Here is a 21,358-nt window from a genome sequence, read left to right on the forward strand (position 1 = left end):
TTTGCTCCTATATGTTGAATTGGACAAGTCCGATCCGGTCATTGAAGATCTTCTTCCGGCACTATCTAACAAACAACCCAAAGTCATTGCTGCCGCCCTCAGTGCCATCACCGCCATTTTCCATAACTTTGGTATCAAACTCGTCGAACCGAAACCGGTCCTCAAGGCTTTGCCCAAGGTCTTTGGTCATGCCGACAAGAATGTTCGTGCTGAGGCCCAGAATCTCACCGTCGAACTTTACCGTTGGTTGAAAGAAGCAATGAAGGCCGTCTTCTGGAATGAATTAAAGCCCGTTCAGCAACAGGACTTGGAAAAGCTGTTCGAAAAAGTCAAGGAAGAGCCATCTCCCAAGCAGGAGCGACTGACTCGTGCACAACAAGCTGCGATAGCCTCAGCCCCTCCCCCCACGGCTGGTGGTTACCATGAGGAAGGTGCCGTGGCTGAAGAAGAAGAGGAAGAAGAGGTGGAAGTGAACGCTTTTGATCTGGCCGAGCCGGTCGATGTCATCTCGAAAATCCCTGCCGATTTCCACGAAATGATGGCTTCGTCCAAGTGGAAGGACCGGAAGGACGCTCTGGACAACCTTTTCACCATTCTCAATACTCCTAGGGTCAAAGAAGGTCCATTCGACGAGTTGGTGCGGGTCTTTGCAAAGTCTATGAAGGATGCAAATATTGCTGTTGTCACTGTGGCTGCCAACTGCACTGAAAAGCTGGCCACCGGCTTGAGGAAGTCGTTTGGCAGGTATCGTTCGACTATCTTAGGCCCCATGATGGAACGCTTAAAAGAGAAAAAACAATCCGTTGCTGATGCCCTCGGTGCTGCCCTTGACGCCGTTTTCACTGCCACCTCGCTCACAGACTGTTTGGAGGAGACTCTTGGTTTTCTTTCCAACAAAAACCCTCAGGTCAAGCTGGAAACCATCAAATTTCTCGTCAGATGCCTTCGCACAACTCGTGATGTACCCTCTAAACCAGAACAAAAGTCGATCGCCGATGCCGCAACCAAGCTGTTGACAGAATCAACAGAGCCACTCAGAGCTGGAGGTGCGGAGATTCTCGGAACTCTGATGAAAATCCTCGGTGAACGTGCCATGAATCCATATCTCGAAGGTCTGGATGACATTCGGAAAGCCAAGATAAAGGAATACTTTGATACTGCTGAGGTAAAGGCAAAGGAGAAGCCCAAAGCTGCTCCACCTCCGGCCAAAGCAACTTCTGCCGTTGGAAAGAAGGTGCTGGGAGGCTCAAAGAAAGGACCAGCCAAAAAGGCCCCACAAGCCGCTCCTCCACCTATCGAAGATTCCGCACCTCTTCAGCCCAAGCCTACGGCAAAGGCACTTCCCAAGCCTGGTGGAGTGGCTCGGCCTGGTCTAGCACAACCCGCTGCTTTGAAACTTGGAGGCTTAAAGAAGCCTGCTGCGGGCGGTATCCCAAGCCCTCAAAGAAGAGTTGTCTCGCCTCCTGTAAGTTACGAAGACGAAGAGGCGGCTGCTCCTTCACCATCCAAATTTGGTGTTGGCCGAGGCGGACTTGCTGGTCGCCCGCTCGCAAGACCAGCAGCTGCTCCTCTGTCACCGCCCTCGGTAGCTCCAATCTCAAATGGCTTGAGTGCGATAGAAAGAGCGGAACTAGAAGAGCTACGTGCCGATAAGGATCGACTATCGGCATTGACAGATAGTCTGAGAGGTAGCAATGCGAAGCTGACCACAGAAATCGCGGAACTACAAAATCAGAATGCACAGCTGATCGAGGACCACACACGCGATGTCTTGCAAATAAAGGCCAAGGAGACACAACTTGTCAGAGCGAGGAGTGAATGCGATGTCCTCAATGCAGAAATTGAAAGCGTTCGAAAAGAAGGCGAACGATATAAGCGTGAACTGTCAAGACTGGGTCGAGAAAGCCTTGGTAGGGAGCGAGAGGACATGATACGCGGTCGGGGTATCGATGATGTTGCCAGTGATGGTGGAGGTATTTACGAGGATCAAAGCATGAATCGTTACCCACCGAATGGCAACATTCACTCCTCAAGGCCGCAAAGCACCATCCAGAGAACAGGTAGCACCGCAAGTTCTCACGGCACCCGACCACAAAGCTCAAAAACAAGGCCGCAAAGTACCTACACTACCAATCGTCTAGATCTCAGCCCAAGCGAGGAGAAAGAGAATAATGGTCTTGGTCTTGACATGCTTGCTGCAAGAAGAAAGATCAGCCCACCAGTCAATAACATGACAAACGGAAGCGGAAGAAGTAGCCCTCAGAGACCAACATTTGCAAGCCGGGAGCCGAGCGATACCGGATCGAAGGAACCGAGAACAGAGGAGAACTGGAAGAGGGCCGCTGAGGTAACCAGCCAGCTCAAGGCCCGGATTGAAGCAATGAAGGTATGTGGACTCTAGTGGTATTGACATGGTCAACGATGCTAACGAGTGAACTTTCAGGCTCGACAAGGTCTAACGCGGCACTGAGTGGTCAGTCGTAACAGGCGCCAATTGACACCAACTGAACTACCTGCTTGGGTTTGGCATGATGTATGGTGGTGATATATACAGGGACATCACTCCAGGATTTTGACGGCCGATCAATCAGCTACATGGCAAGGCGACGGGCGTTGTGAACAGCGAGATTCGTTCTTTTATCTTCTTGATACCACTTTGTTTTGGAGAGCAAGGTCGCTCAGGATAGTGATCCGGTAGCTGGGAGGTGGTTCACTGAAATTGGCTACGATGTAGGCGTTGGCGATGAGAGCAGGAACGGTTGGCCGGTTTGGCCTTAGTCTGGTGTCCTCTTTTCCAAGGGTTTTGACTGTGCCGCTGAGATTTTTCCTCCTCCCATCAAGGGAATATGCACAGCAAGGCCAGGACAGCATAGCGCGAGTGAGCGAGTGAGCGAGCACAGTAATGTATATTGGCAAATGATAATGACATAACACCATACCGCATCCCTTTGCAGTCCATGTATATAGGGTAGGTGGCATGTAGCATTCAGGCTTGGCAATTGGTATTGAAGTTGCAGGTCAACGGGCACGTTATAGGCATTGGGCACCACTCCACTTACTTAGGACTACTGGGTTCCACACAATCTAACTACAGGCCACGCAAAGCAAGGATGAAAAAGTGTAGGGTAGGTTTCATGATTTCGTGTGGTTTCATTCAGTGGTATTTCTACTATCACATGTTCCCACTTTGATTTCTCCTCAACCTCGACCCAACTGGAGTGGAGTCATGACATTCTCCTGCCTCTGGGTTTTTGCCGTGTGGGGTTGATTCTAAGGACTCGCAAGAGAAGCTCGGCACCTGCACAGGTACAAGGCTGGAAGTGGTTGCGAATAGAGTGGTTTCGAGCAGCAAGTAATGGATCACCGGTGACATACGATGTGCGGTGCCGTGCAATGCCACTTGATATGCCATTTCCTTGACGTTTTTATTTTGGGATCTAGCTCAATTGTGTCTGGGATTGAGATAGAGGAAGTCCGGCTGATGCCGAACTGTGTGCGGAGAGAGAGAAGCAGCCTCCATGCGGTGACATGGCGAAGAGGACTTCCGAGAAAAAGAAGATGTGATGCAACGCTGCAATAGAATATTGAGAAGGCGGGACCGGCACGAGACGGGCCCAGACCTAGATCTTGATGGCGCTCTCAATAGCCTTGCGCTTCTTCTCCTGTCTGGCGACGGCCTTGGTGCCCATGATGCCACCACCCCAGTGGCGACGGCTCTCCTCGTGCTTGCTGGCGTAGCCGTCGTTGATGGCGGAAACCAGCTTGCTGAGCTCGGACTTGTCCTCGCCCTTGACCTCGGTCAGCGCGACGACGGCAGCGGTCTTCTTGTGCACGACCGTGCCGAGGCGGGCCTTGCCTTTGATGATGGCGTAGGGCACGCCCATCTTGCGGCACAGAGCGGGCAGGAACACCACCAGCTCGATGGGGTCGACGTCGTTGGGGATCAAGACCAATGAGGCTTTCTTGTTCTCGATCAGGCCGACCACGTGGTTGAGGCCGTATTTCACGACGTAGGGTTTCTGGTTTGCGGGTTAGGATTGTTGGGGTCTTGAAAGATCTAGATTGTGTGTGGTTCTGCGTACCTTGCTGGCATCTTCCTTCTTCTTTCCCTGCTCGACGGCCGTGGCCTCGGCATGGAGACGCTCCTTCTTCTGCACCTTGGTTTCCGGTCGGTACTTGTTGAGGAGTTTGAAAGTCTGCGCGGCGGTGTTGCGGTCAAGGGTATGTTGGAATTGAGCAATGGCCGGTGGGACCTTCAGGCGGAGGTTGAGGATCTTCTTCTGGCGTTGCAGGCGGACATACTCTGGCCACCTATTGGGGGGAACATAAATGTTAGAACGTGTTGCTCATGCAGCGAGGCGAGAGGTGTGGAAAGGGGAGAGCTGGCTTACTTGACCATGCGAGAGAGGTTGCGAGGAGGCTGAACATCTTGGCCGATACCGAAGTTGCGAGATCGCTTCTCAAGGAGGGGGTTCTGCACACAAACACACCGCAAGTCAGTAAACCCCACGACGGGGGCGTCGCATTGAAAAAGGAAGGTATATTAGAGAACGTAAGAAACTCACCTTTGCTGCCTTCTTGCTGGAGCCAGCCTTTCCCTGGGGGAATGGGGCGGCCGCGGGCTTCTTTCCTTTGGGTGGCTATCATTGAGAAGAGAACATCATCAGCACATCTGATCAATTTTCTCTTGACTCTAAGGGATGATGGCACGGTTTGTGAATCAAAGGAAGATTTCTCCTCTAGTGAGTCGCACCGGCATCTCCAGCCTAAGTTCATCACCAGACGCAGAAGAGACAAGAGTTGGCTATTTCATGTTATTGGATTGAGGTCTCAATGAAGAGTTCAGATCCCATGTAACAATCTTCTCAAGTTCTTCCCTGGTCGGCGGAATCCGTCACTGTTGCGATTCGAAATGTGCGTTTCACGGCATCTTTCTCGTCGCACAGAACGTCTGGAGCGGGTTGTTGATAGCGAGTTGTTATCTTACCATGTTTGCAAGCGGAAAGTGGTTGAACTGAAGTGAGGTTGTCTTGAAGCTGGAGAGTTCAATGAACAAACACCATGAGAACGCAAGATATGAAAAGTTCCTGTGTGCAGTCGGGAATGTGGGGCGGCCGAAAAAGGAAAAGCCAGCTTGGCATAACCATATCTTGGCACCACGCTGCGAAGCGTATGTCACGTGATACGTTCATCCAACAGGCCGAACCACCCACCAATATCCAATCCTGGAGTTGTTGCGGGCTACCTCCAGAAGGAAACTCCGTGGCTCTCATGCGGAGCTGTCTAAATCACTCGAGCACTGACTGCAAAGAAAGCCATGAGTGCGCATAAAGCGTTGTCTATTTGACAAACTAACTAATCTATCTACGAGAAGTAATCAACCCGGTATTGGATGCCCAGTCCGAGACCTGCACTTCTCACCATGGGCCCAAGAATACCAAAGGTCAACCACCTCCACCAGGAACACTATTAGAATGCTATTTGTACCATCAATTCCTGTGGTCGCAGTGTCGCTTCTCCATTTTTTGATACATATCGAGTCTCGCGCAAACACACCCAGTTGCTTGCTCCCTGTAAATGCATGTTTGGTTGTGCCTCTCTTCCTGAGAGAGATGTCTTCGGCCACGCTCTGAATGAAAAAAAGAATTGACAGAAATAAGAAATGACGCCTTGTATTTTGAATGCCCACACAGCAGGTTTTCCACCATTACACTCGTTAATAATGCAACCTTGCATCGCCATTTTCCCATGAGCTCAAGGCAATTAAGCAAACCCGAAATAGTCTGCGCCGAGATTGATGGCCGTCATCAAACTGCTCTTGAGAGTATCATAGTCGTCATAAGAGGGTAAATCAAGCTGATTGAAGCAAGTATGGCTGGTTGGAAGGCGAGTTTGGCTCGGATCCCTGTCAAGATATATTAGTACTTGGTCAAAGCTGAAGGAAAGTGGAAGACTTACTTATGAATACTGAACAAGGTGTTGCCTTGCATGCCCTCAAGATCCTTGAAACCGTTGAGAGGTACCTTACTGGTGCCGGTGACGAATTGAAGTAATTTCGCCTTCTCTTCATTGCTCATACCTCTGACAATACGCCAGAACCAGGTTACTTGAGGACTGTTGGCTGTGTAGTTGTGATACTCAGTATTGGCTCTCCAGTCATCGACGTCGATTTCAGGCAGACCGGAGATGAGCAATTCCAGCTCCTGCTCATCGAAGATAGCGATAAGCTCAGCTGGGATAATGTCATGGAAACCTCGAACGAAGTTTTCGAGTTGATCCTTTACTGATGTCGTGAGGCGATAGCGGACTTGAGCATTGACGTACTCACGCTTGTTCTCGTCCGTGACAGGGATGTTTCGTCCATTTGGGATCAGGTCAACAACCTTCTCCTCTCCAAACTGTTCTTCAATCACGGAGAAATCTTCACTAATCACTTCGGTGATATCGTTTTCAAGAATCCAAAGAAGACTCTTGTAGTAATCTAGATCCATGGACTCTAGATCTTTCAGACTGGGCTCTTTACCAAGCAGACGCTTGTAGACTGCGCGGCTGAAATGAGCATCGAGCACCCGACCCTCATGCAACGCCTTGCCGATGATGCGACCAATGAACTTGAAGTATAGCAGATGCTCACCGTTGATCCAACTGAGTGGGTTGGGATGGAAAGTCGTCCGATCAGCAGCGACGGGCTGCCACAAGGCCCAATCAGGATTGAACATGCCACGTGCGAGAACTTGGAACCATTCTCGTGTGACACCGCCGGCGTCAACACCTTCCTCACCATTAAAGCGAATGTTGAGCTTGCCGTACTTCATTTCTTCAGCAGATTTGTAATACAATGCTTTGTATGAGTCCAAGAAGACTTGATCACGACGAATGTTGAGCTGGAGAGGTGGCTGGATGTGTCGTTGTTGATGCAGACGAGAATGAATCTGTTTCGTAAAGTAGGCACGCTTGTTGTCAAAATCAAGTACCTTGGGATTCTTGACCAACAGACTGAAGCTTCCATTGCCTTGCATCAGCTTTGGTGATTGACGGATGATATCATTCAAAATCTTGCGATGTTCAGTCGTGAAGTTGAAGAAGAGCTCCTCTAGACCGTCCATGGCTTCTGGGACTGGGCTACCAGGTGCTTGCTCTCTAACCTGTCGAGCCAGAACCGAGTCCTTGAGAGAAGTGTTCTTGCAAACAACCATCAATGATTCTATCAGTGGTAACAGGATGTTAGCAAAACTGATCATATTATCCTTTTCTTGAATAACCGTTAGGCTATCGCTTAGCTTGGTCCACAAGGGTCCCAGGCTTAGGCTCTCATAAGAGGAGGTGAGAATGCTTTTGGCCACCGGGTTGTCTCCTGGTTCTTCGTTGTCCTTCTTGGGTGCGGAGAGGTAGTCCAAAGCCTGAAGAACCCTCAAAAGTTTGACTTGGTCCGAACCTCCATTAGAGAATTTGGCAGATGCGACGTTGTGCAAGTCTGTGCTCAGTTGCGCCTCTTTCAGGTGAGGAATGAGTTCGTCCAGGTCAACGCAGATCAGTTGAGATAGCAGTTTGACATGACTGATAAGCTCTTTGCTAAAAGCTTCGGCGGTGCCGGGAATGGATGAAAGACTCAAGAGAGTCTCCAAGGTCGAGTGGAATGTGTCGCTGTTGCATTCCGGAGCAACAAAGATTCTAACAACCAATTCCAGATTGTGCTCAAAGATCTCTGGTGGTTCAAATATCTTCTTGACTTTGCTCTCTTCGGAAGTTGACACTTCTTGGTCTGCATCCGGCTTCACAGAAGATTCTCCGCCATCTGCTGCGGCGCTTGCGACATCAGAAGTAGAAGCAGCAGGAACACCTGCAGCTGTGGATCCACGGTCGGCATTGGAGTCTTGTGTTGGAGCAGCTGTCGGGCCAACTCCTGAAGCTGAACTGTTCTGAGTATCTGCATTTCCAGACTCGGCTTCATGTTGCTTCATTTCTTCGGCTGCCTTTTCCTTGTCTTTCCGCAAGAGAGTGGGCAGTGGAGACGTGACGGCTGCGAGGAGCTCTGCAAGCAATTGAAGACAGAACGAACTCTCAACAATCAGCTTACGGTCCAAAAGACCAATGAGATCATTGATGGGGTATTTGGCAGTTTTGGCTTCCTTGCCTTTGCCTTTGCCCTTCTTGTTGGCAGGACTAATATCGACCTCTCTTAGGAAAATGCTGCGGATATGAAATCCACCTGATGATAATTGCTTCAAGGCAGAAAGACATTGTTGAATGACAACCAATGGAGTGACTTCTTCGCTCAAGCCCCCGTTAGGTTGCATTGAAAGAGTTCGTCTCAATGGCTGTGGAGTCTTTTGTCCAACCGTGGCTTTTGCACGTAGCGATAAGTTTGCGAGGCTCCGTTCGATTGCGCCAACATCGGTGCTACCTTCTTTGAGAACCACGAGAAGAAGGCTGATGACCTCAAATCGAGTTTGTCGGTTGCCACAGATGTTGCGGAGGATCTGCCACAAATTCGCTCGTAGAGAACCTTGCTGCTGCAAGAACATGAGTCTGAGAAGAGTGGCAACTCCAGCTTTGTCAACCATCTGAATAATTTGCCGCTTGTTATCACGTTGAGGAGCGTCGACGGGTACTCGGTCACCACGATCATCACGGTCGCCACCCACGGCGTATGGGAAGTAACGTCTTGCGTGAGCACGACCTTCAGCAGCATGTTGAGGATTAAGGTGACGCAAGACCTCAGGTGGCTGCTCTGCCAGGATCACACGCCGAAAGTTTGGATCGAGAGTGGCCAGGAAGTTATCGCTGTCCATCTCTTCCGCTTGGGCTGGGGTAGCAGAAGCCGCAGCCTGTCGACGAGCTGCTTCGCGTTCACGACGTCGTTGAGCATGTGCTTCTTGTTGTAGCATTTCTTCTCGGATGTCGTCGGGCAGGGCATTCAGAAAATCAGGATCGATTCCGCTAGGTTCGTGATTTCCCTCTTGACGAGCCTCCTCACGTCGAGTTGCATATTGTTGCATGATGACCTCTTCTCTCAATTCTTCTGGCAGAGCTTCCAGGTAATCAATGTCGATTGAAAGACCAGTTATGTCAAGCTGTCGGCCGCGAATTGTGGTAAAGATTCGGGGTTGTGACTCTGTATCACCATCTTCTGTTGGTGCGGCGTTATCAAGAGGTGCAGTACTATCCTCAGCACTTTGGACGTCTTCCATGGGTTCTGTGTCGCCATCATTCTGAAGCTCACCTGCCTCATGGCGTCTAGCCGCAGCTTCGGCTTCAGCCTCTTCTCGTAAGCGGTCAGCCTCGGCTTTGGCAGCAGCTTCTTTCGCTTCTGCCTCCTTTTTGAGTCGTTCTCCTTCAATTCGGAGTCTCTCCTCTTCTTCGCGCTCGGCCTTTTCCTGTTCTTCGCGCTTCCTACGCTTCTCTTTCTCCTCTTCTTGGGCTGGAGGCACAAGAACCGACATGATGAGAATTTGAACGCGTTGTGACTTTTCGATAGAGAGAGCACCAAACAAGATTCGTGATTCCTCCTGCCATCTCGTAGTTGTGGTGGCGGGGACGAAATGGCCAGCACGTGGGTTTTCCTCACGAGTGTGGTGGCGGTGAGGGAAGCCGGCCAAGGAAGGTCTCGCAAGCACTCGGCTTAGTTCACTGATTTCCTCCTGGGATCCGGTGAAGCTGAAAATGGGGCGATTGTCAGTTCTGCCGTTGAATGCTTGAACGAGATTGTCGAGCAGGGATCCATGTGGCGAAGACGTATCCCCATTACGAAGAACTGCCTGGAAAGCTCCTCCAAAGCCGGGAAAGCCTGGCAGATCTTGAAGACTTGAGAGTCCAGGAGCAAAAAACCCATGACGGACTGGTCCTTCCGGGTTCCGACGAGTGAGCTGTGCGTGGGGTCTGCGTAATAATGGATTGGTGCCATCGTCAGCACCTGCTCTACCAGTCGGTCCTCCATGCATTCTGGCGGGACGGCCCATATGATGAATGTCGTTATTGCGTCGGCCAAAGTGTGGAGGATGCACCTCTGCACCACGTGGGCGATGTCGCCGAGCGAAGTTCGAAAACTCGTTCCAACCAAAGCCGTCACCATGATCCAGGAAGTCGTCTCCACCTCCTGCCAAGAAGTGATCGAAGTCGTATTCGACCATGTCGTTCTCGTCCATCTCCTCGCCTTCATCATCTTCCTCATCGTCCTCATCTTCATCACCAGGTTCGCCAGATCCTGGAGCAGGAACGATGAGCTCAGGAGGGATATTGGGGGGCATTCCAATAGGTCCATCCATATCGTGATCTTCGAGAACTCTGAGAAGGCTGCTTAGAACTGCAGGAGTATTGCCATTGCCGTGGCCATTAAGAGGAATGTCATCGCCATCGAAAGTAATGTCTGCGACTCCATTCTGGTCATCACTGGCACCCTCTTCTTGATCATCCTCACCTTCATCTTCCCATTCGCCTTCGTCTTCACCCAGACCATCATTGAGGCTGTTGTTCTCATCGTCTCCATTGATCTCGCCACCATCATCGTCCTCAATCATGAAGTCTTCTCCGTCCTCCTCATCGTCGTCATCTTCATCAGAGTCCTCTTCCTCATCGTCTTCATCGTCTTCATCAGAATCGATGTCCATATGAGGATCGTTAACAACAAACTCGATGTCCATTGGCACGTCGCCAGGAAGACCTTCGATGGGACCATCGGCGGTCATCTCTTCATCAACATCTTCATCGCTGACAGCCTCATCATCGTTGCCTCCAGCAAGCATCTCGTTGTCGTACTCCATCTCGTCGCCATATTCATCATCGTACATCTCCTCATCCTCGTCCTCTTCGTCGGACTCAGAATCGGACTCGTGATCATGATTAGGATCAAGCATTCCGAGGGCGGAGTTGCGGAACAAGTCTGGAGTCTCCTCTCTATCATCGTCAACGTCAGAGACGGAAGACGCAGATGAGATATCGTTGTCTGGTACAGTGCTGACACCGGAGATGAGTAGCTCAGGGGCAGTCAAACTGAGTTGGGACGCAAGGGTCGTGAGCTCTTGAAGAGGTCGCAAGATGAATTTGATGACTCTCTTCGACCCAGGGTATGAAAGATCGATATCGACCAGAGAGCTGGTCAAAATTGCTGTCATGTTCTTCTCAAACATCATGCGACCGAGAACCTTGTAAGAATTATTGTGGGAACCAGCAGAGCCATCGGGTACTGCGGGCTTCGTCAGAAGGCGATTGAATGTATCGGCGAGGCAAAGCAGGCGGCTGTACTTCATCTGGAGTGGCTCTGTGGATGAAATGGCATCTTTGTAGGTCTTGATTGCATGCTCTAGAACGAAACGGCGCACAAATGTCAACTCAGGCTCTGTATCCAGGTCATCAACCAAACTTTGAGGTGAATTTCGTTGACCTAGGCCTGTCAGCCCTGTCTCGCCTGTCTTCGAGCATAGTGCGACGACAACTCGAATGGCCCAGTCACTCGTGAGGAGCTTTTTCTTGAAATGCAAAGACTCCTCCTTGTCGACATAGCAGGATGGTATCAAGCGGTGAAGGAAGTAATTGAGAATGTAGGATCGAGGCTTGGAAGGAGTCGCTACCATTGGATCGGCTTTCTTCGAGAAATTGATCAGCTCAATCTTGGCACGGTTGTAAGAGTGCAATAGCTCTGTAAGGCTGTACATCAAAAAGCAGCGGTAGGAGAAGATCGGGTGATCTTCTGGCCTAAATTTGACCTTTTCTGGCTTGGATGGAGCAGTCGTTTCAATTGCATTGTCGCTTGTGGTTGCCGGTACGTCGGTATTTCCAGCAGAATCATTCTTCTCATTAGGATTAGTAGAATTGGGCTTCTCCGGAGCAACCTCTTTGTCATCGACGTCCTTATAGCTATCAAGCTCCGAGAGAATGAAATGTATGACGCCATCAGGATGTTCTACAGTAGGAGGTTTCACTTCAGGCCCTTTGCCTTTGCTTTCTTGAACCAAATCATCGGGTGCCTCAACACTCGCGGTGGGCTGTACCGAAGAGTCGACGGCGTCAGACTCTGGTTTTGCTGTTGCACTCTCCTTCAGAACCAGACCAGAAGAGGAGTTGTGCGGAGGCCATGCAGACAGTTTGACCATCTCTTCTGTGACTTGAACAAAAGTGTCAGGAGATCTTACCACAAGATGATAGAGGTCTCGAACGTAGCTTGTCGTGTCCATGTGTCTGGTTGAGTTGCGACCTGTGAATGCTGCACTAATTTCACTACGCATGATCTGCTTCAGTGTATGTTCGTCTTCCATGATGTGCCGCAGAATGATCATGAACGTGCTCTGCACTCGATGACCAATTCCGTGGGCGAGTTGCTTGACCATCATGAAAAGTCTTTGGAGGTTGCGCTTCTCTCCCAGGGAAGCCGCAATCTCTCGCGTCCGTGTAAGAATCACTAGTACCCGCGTGATTGCCAGTGCCATAGCCTTGTCCTTGCCAACACGATTGAGCATATTGATGAGGGCCGCGAGTAGCTCCTGCTTTTCTTCGAGACTGAAAATCGCAGTGGGAGTGATGACAGGCTTCTTACACGGTTCCACGTCATTTGGAGCTTCCCACTTGACTTCTGCTGGTTCACTATCTCTCGACAGCATCTTCTCCACGATAAGCAGAACTGGAGCGACCCAGGGGAACGAATCTTCAGTGGTACGTCCATGGGATTGAGGAAGTTTCAAAAAGCTGACAAGTCCTTCGAACGATTCTTGATAGATATTGAGCGTGTCTGTAAAAACTTCGCCATCTTGAAACAGGAGAGCTACCAGATGAGCCGCAGCGGCAATTTTCTTGCCACGCCCCTCATTGATGTCTTCGTCAACTTGCATTGATAGGAGTGAGCTCACAAGTATTTCTGTGGTGGTTCGCCAATAGTCTTTTGCTTCAACATCACTGAGCTTCTTGGTTGCGCTGGCTATCAGATCATATAACTCGAAGGTCAAATCCTGATGGGTGTTGAGAATGTTGTTGCATCGTTCGGCCAGATCTTCTCGAATTGAGTCTCGAACAGCGTCGATACTCTCAACAGAGTAGACCGGTGATAAATCTGGTGGCGGAGCATCGGATGAAGAGTTGCCGGAACCATTGCTATCAGCATTCAGGATATTCTGGATGTCCATTGCAGAGGAAGTAGATACATTGGTATCCGCATTTCTCACGGAAACTGGTTCACTAATAGTGGTATCGCCAACATCCCTCATTTCGTTGTCTTCAACGTCAGCAACAACCGCTTCCGCATTGCCAGCATCAAGTATCCCTTGTAGGCCTGATAAGGCCAAAGTGAGAGGATTTGAATGCGCGCTTGTAGGTGGACTTATAACGGCTGGAGTGTGATTGTTAGTTGACGTGACGTCAAGTTCACTACTAGGAATGGGCAGGCGTCTCCGACGAGGATTAGACATGAATGCTTTGCAATACTCCTCAGCAGCGACAATAGAGCTCGTTGCAGTAGTATTGGTGCGATATATGGCCTCGCGTACCAGGTCCTCGGTGTACCCTTTGTCCTTCAGTGTATTGACCTTGTGCTCGTCGATTTGATGCTTCCTAAGCGGGTGGACCTCAATTTCTGGTCGACTGTCATTTGTCTGAATTGCCTCATGCTCGTGATCACCTGTCAAGATATGTTTCAAGATGGATACAAGCTTCTGCACAACATCTCGCGACGCTTGATCGGCATAGTCACTTTCCCATATCAGTTGCGTCATTGGAAGGGCTTCCATACGTAGATTAAGGAGCACTTGAGCTGGAACAAAGTAAAGTGCCTTGCTCGGGTCTGCATTTCTCATATTCACTGACTGTGCCGAATCCATGATGCTCTTGGCGCTGGTAAATTCGTCTAGAATATCAAGGCAAATTTTGAGTCCGGTATTGGCTGATAGCGTGGAATGTTCCAATTTGCACGCCTTGAGCTGATCATAGAAATCTGTCCCAATCTTCGACAAGATTTTGAGACCATTTGCCTGTCTAAATGCCTCAATCACAAATGTTTGCCGTGCTGATGATGTGGTCATGGGTCCCGGGGAAGGTTGAGACTCGTCGTAAAAACTACGCCGAACATTGTCGAGGACGATGACAAGATAGGTAAAGTTTGCTTCCAGACTAGAAGCGTCAGGCTCTGCGGAGCCATTGTTCAGGAAATAAGGTTGGAGTTGAGAGGTATATGCCGCTGCAAGAGCATTCGCAATCGATGCTATCTTTTGTTTGGTAAAGGTATCCGGTCGACGACGAGCAGCAATACCTCGACCAAGCCGACAGAGGAACTCGGTAATTGCAAACGGTGTCTCAATCAAGAGATATCGAAGTATCTGAACATTCCGAAAGTACGGAGTTCGCTTCTCCTCATCAAGTTTGGAGGTCTCGGTGCTGGCAAGGTCAGTAGACTCGGTGCGAGTTTCGGGAGGCTGCTCAGGCAAAGACTCATCACCAGTCTCGCCGATGCGAACGTTGCTATCTCGAACATTCAGCATTCTGTCGACGTCATCGTCCCCAGTTGAAAAGTGTACTGGTATTGTTGCAGCGAGCCAGGTCTGGGGTATCGTACGTTGCAGTGCGATCTCTTCACGGTAGCAAGCAGATGAGATACTGCCGAGCATCTTGGAGATATCGGCAAAAACATCTGCGAGATTGACCAAGCCGAAGAGGTATGCCTGGGCTGATCTTGTCGTGTACATGGGTACATTGAAGACCTCAGCAAGAACTTGAGACAAGGAGAAGATTGCCATCAGGCTCTTTGCTACTCTTGTTCCATTGTGTTCAACATAGGTTGGAGGCTCTTTTCCCTTGCCAAGGGCACCATCTGGGTTCTCTGATTTGACCAAGGAAGAGAAGTAACACGTCCAGTCCCGGGGTTGATTTTGGCTGAAGTGTTCTAGTTGCGAGCAGGCAAATCGTAAACGATCCGCTAAGACTGGAAGAATAAGGTTAGGCTTGGTCTCTGCCATCATATGCACCGCAGAAGATAACTCGTTAAATAAACCATCGCGACGATTCAAAGCTTGTTCTCCGACAGGAAGACTGGGCAACGTCACAAAGTCAAGCACAATATCTCCGCCACCGTTTTCAAGGAAGCTTGTACATAAACCCTGGTTTTCAAAGAAAGTAACCAGGAAAGCGATCGCGGGCCTCGCATAGTCATTTGCAGAAAGACCGTGGCGATCGCAGTCGGTGGGGACCGCAGAAGTATCTGTTGCTGGCAAGGTTTCGTCGGCGATGTGCAAAGATTTTCCATTTGGTAGCTCGAGGGGCTTCGAGACGCGGGAATCACCAGACGCATCTGAAGCAGGCGGGACTATTTCCAACGACAGTGCCTCACGACCTCCGGAGGGCTCATCTTCGTCGTTGGTGCCACCAAGCCATAGCTTCGGGCCAGCTCCAATTGAGACTGATAATGATCGAGTGATATGTCGCACGCGAGCAAGCATGACAATCACTGCACTGAGAACAGCGGTCCGCAAATTAGGGTGATGTCTCACAATCTCATCAAAGGTAGATCCTAGCAGAGCCAGAGTGTTTGTATCCTTGAGAACCTTGACATGAGCCGGAGACTCGAAAATCTCAAAAAATTTGTCAAGTGCTCCGGAGGACTTGAACAAGTCAAAACCAGCAGTTGTCAAACAAATAGCGCCAAAGACTTGAGAGACATTTATGATGGCATCAACAGCAGCTGGTATACCCGGAGCTTGTTCGCTGGGGACAGAGGAGATTGATTTCGATGCTTTTGCAGAAGGTGAATTGGAAGGATCCTCAGGAGAGGCGTTCACAGTATCCAAGAGACTTTGAATAATACCAGCCTCGGCGATGACAGTGTAACTGGTAGGCTCATTGTGCAAGAAGCCACAGACTGCTTTCACGACCTCACTCCAAGTGTACGGTCCAAATGCGGATAGATTATCAACGATCAAGCGGAAGGATCGTAGCAGAGCTTGCGAGTCAACCAAGCTCCTCAATACTCGATCTGCTTGGGCGCCTTGATGTCCACTGATATCATTGATCATGTCGATGATGGATCGGATGATTTGCTGATGCATGTATGGAATCTCGTAATCTGTCGCTCTCGTCTTGTACTGTGCTGGAATTCCTCCACCATTCTGAAAGAGGTCCCAAGCACCATTCGCAAGATTTCCGAGAAGGTTACTGATTGCTTCGAACGCACTACTTGCCAGGAGGGTAGCCATACCATCTTTGAAATGATGGAAGAAGGTCTTGATGAAATCAAGCATTCGCAGATGGACACGTAATGCCTTGCCCGTGGTCAATCTGAAACCAGAGAGGTAAGTTGTGACGAAACTTGCTGGTATCACTGCTTCACTTGAACGTCCATGATGCCCCCCGCATTCAATCACTGTTCGAGGTAAAGTAAATATAGCATCTCGCCAATCATCACCAACGACAGTGTCTGTGCTGTCCTTGTCTTTGGAAATATCTTTCAGACCTTTCTCCGTAAGGTGGGCCAGAAGTCCATGGGCTGAGCCGGCACCCAACAAACCATGAATGTCTGGAGCAAAAAGTTTGTGATGAGCTAGAATACCCATTGTCTCCATAGCAATGGTCTGCAGATAAAGCGATACGGGCGAGCTGGTTTTCTTATCTTCATAAAGCAAGTCAAGAAGTTGTTCGCACAGATTATGCCCAGGTTTACCAAACATTCCATCAGTTGAAATAAATCTCTGGGCAAGCTCGATCTCTCCAAGGACGTTAGCAAGACTTGCAATAGACAAAAGGCGAATGGCGAGGAGTTCCTTGCGTGTCTTGGACGAAGTCATCAAGCCATAGGCGATACGAAGCTGGTGCAGCAGCTCATATTTAGCCTTTGCGGGCATGTCCTCGGGTTGACGGCTGAGGATAGTCTCAATGCTGGCATTCTGTAAGTCTGTGGGGGAATATTCAACCGTTCTCAGGTCTGACTCTGGTGTTGATTCGACCGACCGCGGAGGTCCATCTTCCTGTGACATGTCAAGCTGAGGTCCTGCAAGCGATGAGGAGAACTGTCGTCGAACTGGAGTAGGAGTTGAAGGCATATCAGACTGAGAGCCCGTGCCGGGTTCGACATGCTGTTCTGAGTCTGTAGATTTCCACGAGACCTTGACATAAGCCCACTGTTGCCAGTCTCGGTCGGAAGAGGATGCTGACTTGCCACGTTCACTCTGAGAGGATGAGTCTTTGCAAAGGGCACGGAAGGAGTTGGGGGATTCTGGGACTGAGGCTCGTCTGGAACGGCTAGCTTGAGGAGATTTTTCTTTCAGTTTGGACTTGACAGGAGACGAAGGAGCCCGCTTCAGAACAGGAGCCTGCCGTCCGAAGGGAACTGAGAGAGTATGTAAACGCTCATGGTCAAAGTCGTAAAACTTGGACGGCTGATTGGAGGGAGGAGGGGGGCGTTCGGCATATCGCTGAGCAAGGTAGAAAGTGATCCTCAGTGTACTGTGTAGGAGGGAGAAGGAGGTGGTATTGAGCAAGTCATTCAATCGGTCGGTACTGTTGTAAACCACTCTATTGGCACATTTCTCCACCAGCAATTTTGAAAAGACCAGAATAGCTTCGATGAGCTCTCTATCGCCTTCAGGACCAAATCCTAACTCTTTGAGTCTCTGTTCATCGACACCTGGGCTTCCCTCGAGGAGCAGAGAGACACCGAACGGTATTGTCTGGGGACCTTTGTCGAGACCATATTTGGTATTGAAATCCTGCAGGATGGAGTCGAATCGGTCAAGCGGTTCGATCCAATTGTTCAGATCACCTCGTGGGTAGGGCCATCGCTGAGACCATCCAGTGAAAAGTGCTGGCAGATCTGCGAGGCCAACAGTAGAGACTTTGTGAACAAGATCTGAGACTGCGGGTGACTATGACGAAGTTTAGTACATGTGCAGAGCAGAGAAAAGATGAACATACCAGTGAGACCTTGTGCTTCTCCTGAGGCTTCCTCGTAACCTTCACCATTTTCTAGGGCCCACGTTGGTACAGCATAGGCTGCATCAGCGATATGAAAGTCGATTCAGCCTCGGGAAGCGCTGAAGGGTTAAGGACCAGCCAGTAGAGGATCGGAGGGCGCTTCGAGGAAGACTTCGGAGAAAAGGAAGACGTGGAGGATGTTTTGGCAGTGAATGACACTGTGAGATGAATTGCCAGTAACGGAGGTGTTAATAGGAAACACTGCAAAAGAAATGGTCCGCGTGAATGAGGTAGTGTTGAAAGAGGTCAGTCTCTTGCGGGATGATTTGTGAACAGACTGAGCGACGGTCTTAGCGGAGAAGTATGTTACAATTGGAAGAAGAGAGATGGAAGAGAAAGTGAAGGAGAGAAGGTTGTGGAGGTGTAAGTTGTAGCTTTGATGAAAAGAAATGGTGGCAGAGGTGATGATAGACTGGAAGTGGTTACAGTGCAGTCGGTGGTTTGCAAAGTTACAAGCAGAGGCGTGCCGCTGAAGAGACTGTACTGATCTCCTCTTGCGGCTTGCCTGCGTTGTCGTTGGAGTTTGCAGGCGGGCGCATAAGTGGGACAAACAGTCTAAGTTGTCACTAAGTTGGGTAGGTACTTTTTAAGTGACGAATTGCTCACTGCAGTTGGAGAGGCCGCCGTATTTAAAAAGCTAGTGGCTCAAGGTCTCTGCTACTGATACTTAAAATGCCTTTTTTTCATTAAACGTCATACTCACGTTGAATGCAAACTTTCTTGTATTAGTCAACCCGCCCACAGGTGCCTGAATGGCGACTGCACCTAGGTAACTTATAAAGACATGATTGCCACTTCAGCCTTGCTCAACATCGATTTCTGTCTGTCTGCCTGCTTGATCCGCCCTCCTTCTTTATCACCTGCTAACAATATGTTAGTTCCTGCTATTGGCTCAAAGATACAGGAATACCATCATAACCATGCATCTCGCACTCAAAGCTGCCAGTCGACCTTCAGTGAACCTGGATATAAGACCGTTTTACTTTCTTCAATATTCAGGTATTTAACCGTGTTGTTGATCTTGATCTTTCTCAAGCCGCCAGTCGGTCCGACAGCCCGAGTGACCTTCCCTAATTGTAGTAAGCATTCGATCGCTGCACTCAGCCCCGCATCAATCAGTTGTTTCTCGAGAGATTGCTCCGCGCCGTACTCTCCAGAAGGCTGGGATACTCGTTAGCAAGTTTCAAGCCGACAAAGGCTCACTAAATTTCACTTACCACATCACAGAGAACAAGTTGTCCAGGCAATATCTCGACTTGCCGCTCCCCATCTAGGACCGTTGCAGATGCCACAGCTTTCTTTGAAATTGGGGTGGCTTGCTGCTGTCCAGAAGTTTCATTAATGTACTCCTGAATCTTCTCTGCTTTGGTCGGGCCATCTGAATTGATCAGTTGCTGTGCTTTTTCTTGGCCTGCACTGAACAAATGGTCGATGTTCTCGGCAAATGAACGCGATTGTGAGATGAAAAATCTGGCTGCGAGTGGCAGAATTTGGGTCCACACGATGTCAGTGACTGACACTCCGCCCGAAGAGACAGCTTGAATAGCCTGGACAGCAATGCTGCGTAGCTGCACCGTCGAATGCGAGTGAAGTCCAAAGCTCCCTTTCACCACACTGTCCACCTCATCCTGTATGTGCTCAGCTAATTGCCTGACATCCTTTTGTTTGGTTTTAGTGATGACGAAACGTCGAGCGGGTCCATGTTCTGCGCTCACACTCGAGTATATCGCTGAGAGTAATGAAATCAGGTCTGTCTCGGTGTACCGGGCTTTCGAGTGTTCCTGTCCCTTCAGCGGCAGTAAGAACAACTTGGCGGTGAACTGGGCATGTGCAATATTGAACACATCTCGAAGTATATCGACTTGCCGAATGCCAGCAACCTGGTACGATTCGGACTTCAGCAGAGCAGTAATTGCCTCTTTATAGAAAACAGTGGCCGCACCAGCTAAGCCCTTTGCTTCTAACAATTTCTGCGCCAACAGCGGATGTTGATGTTCAGGCTTGCTGGGTCCGTGAGTAGGCGAGAAGACTTGAGCATCCCAAGCAGGATGAAAGTCTGTTGTGTTGCCAATAATGCTCCTGACAGTATCATGAGATTTCAAGGTAACCACAGCAGAAAACTCTGCAGGCTGCTCAAAATTGTATAGATCGGCCTTTTTCAGTTTAGTAAGGATGGCCTTGTTCTCATTCGGCACCACTAAAGGGTAATGCGCATAGATTGAATTCTGCTTGTAATTGTTGGGGAATGCATTCAAGACCAGCTTGTAAAAGACGCAACCATAATTCACATTGATGTCGTAGTCCGCTTCGTTGTATCCCCAGTTGGTCAGATTGGCTGGGTTGTAATCGACGGTATAGAAACGATCGCCTCGTACAAGTGCAACGGCATCAGACAGGACTGCTCGACTGATTGTGAAGTTGGTGCAAAGACCTGAGCCCGGCAGTTTTGGTTCTTTAGCAGCCTCGACAACAATACCAGGGTAGATCTCAACGTTGTCAGGATGACCATAAAGTCGTCGCAATTGCTCGGCTACAACGGGGTCCGGGTTTATACTTTCGAAGGACTCGTGAGGAGCCAATTTAAAGTATGCTCTGAACTCATTCAAACTTGCGAGGTTCCAAGACCGACTTTGGATCATTCCTAGAATCTCCACGTTTCTGAGCACCTTGGGCACGTGTTGTGCACCGAAACTCCCAGCAACATCTTGAACCGAAGCAGTCCAGATCGCTGCAAGCTTGTCATCCGAGTACCTGCCATCAGAGGATCTCTCAAGACCTGCGAAATCCCTTTGTGAAATGTCGGTCGGGAGCTTGGTCGCCCACTCACCAAGTTTCCGCAAGAAATCCCCCAATGATTCAGTGGATTGACTACTCCCAAAGAGCTTGGTGTAAACGTCCTTCGTCCATTGTTCATCCCTCTCAGAGACACATGAATGCCAACGATATACCAAATTGAACTCGGCGGAAACTGAGTTTCCTGTTGCCTCGGGAATCTTGTGACCGAGAAATGCCTTGCCCTCTTCAGATCTTGGATCGAGATTCCAGTGGCTGTCAGCTCTGTTCAGATTGAGGATGGTGCGAACGTAATCCTTCAGGATGATGTTGATGTAGAGGCCAGTTGTAACCAGTCTCGCAACTTGGAACAAAGCATCGTCATACAACTCCTCTGCATTCGCGAGACGGGGTTTGCTCCGTGGATTGAGAATGTTGGAAAACCGGCCACCTTCGTCGATTGCAGCTAGGTGCTCAGCAACATGATTGTGGAAGCGATTGAACATGATGAGCAGGACACCAACACCAGGGGGGAATCCCAGGATGCGTCTGTCAAAGAAACAGTCCGGTTTGAGCTTACCATCCTTCAGTGTTCGAACCGCATGTTGATCTGCTACGGAGTTTCCGTATAGAGGAGCGAGATCAA

General features: G+C 49.7%; 3 protein-coding genes across 3 annotated transcripts; all 3 read right to left on the reverse strand.

Moving 5' to 3' along the window:
- Positions 1 to 3,620: 3,620 nt before the first annotated feature.
- Positions 3,621 to 4,990, reverse strand: RPL8B (60S ribosomal protein L8B; the record flags this gene model as incomplete). The annotated part of the gene is made up of 5 exons (XM_064845689.1): positions 3,621 to 4,019; positions 4,083 to 4,311; positions 4,392 to 4,474; positions 4,566 to 4,640; positions 4,988 to 4,990. The coding sequence occupies 5 exons, from the start codon at positions 4,988 to 4,990 to the stop codon at positions 3,621 to 3,623; spliced, it is 789 nt and encodes a 262-aa protein (XP_064706543.1).
- A 773-nt stretch (positions 4,991 to 5,763) lies between these two features.
- On the reverse strand, positions 5,764 to 17,928 carry LTR84_002076 (uncharacterized protein; the record flags this gene model as incomplete). Its single annotated transcript, XM_064845690.1, has 3 exons — positions 5,764 to 5,905; positions 5,959 to 17,831; positions 17,881 to 17,928. The coding sequence occupies 3 exons, from the start codon at positions 17,926 to 17,928 to the stop codon at positions 5,764 to 5,766; spliced, it is 12,063 nt and encodes a 4,020-aa protein (XP_064706544.1).
- Positions 17,929 to 18,873: 945 nt separating this feature from the next.
- Positions 18,874 to 21,316, reverse strand: LTR84_002077 (uncharacterized protein; the record flags this gene model as incomplete). The annotated part of the gene is made up of 3 exons (XM_064845691.1): positions 18,874 to 19,101; positions 19,158 to 21,261; positions 21,312 to 21,316. 3 exons carry the CDS (start codon positions 21,314 to 21,316, stop codon positions 18,874 to 18,876), a joined length of 2,337 nt encoding a protein of 778 aa, XP_064706545.1.
- Between the last annotated feature and the right edge of the window lie 42 nt (positions 21,317 to 21,358).

The sequence above is a fragment of the Exophiala bonariae genome, assembly GCF_035927105.1.
Source record: "Exophiala bonariae strain CCFEE 5792 chromosome Unknown scaffold_12, whole genome shotgun sequence".
Lineage (NCBI taxonomy): Eukaryota > Fungi > Ascomycota > Eurotiomycetes > Chaetothyriales > Herpotrichiellaceae > Exophiala > Exophiala bonariae.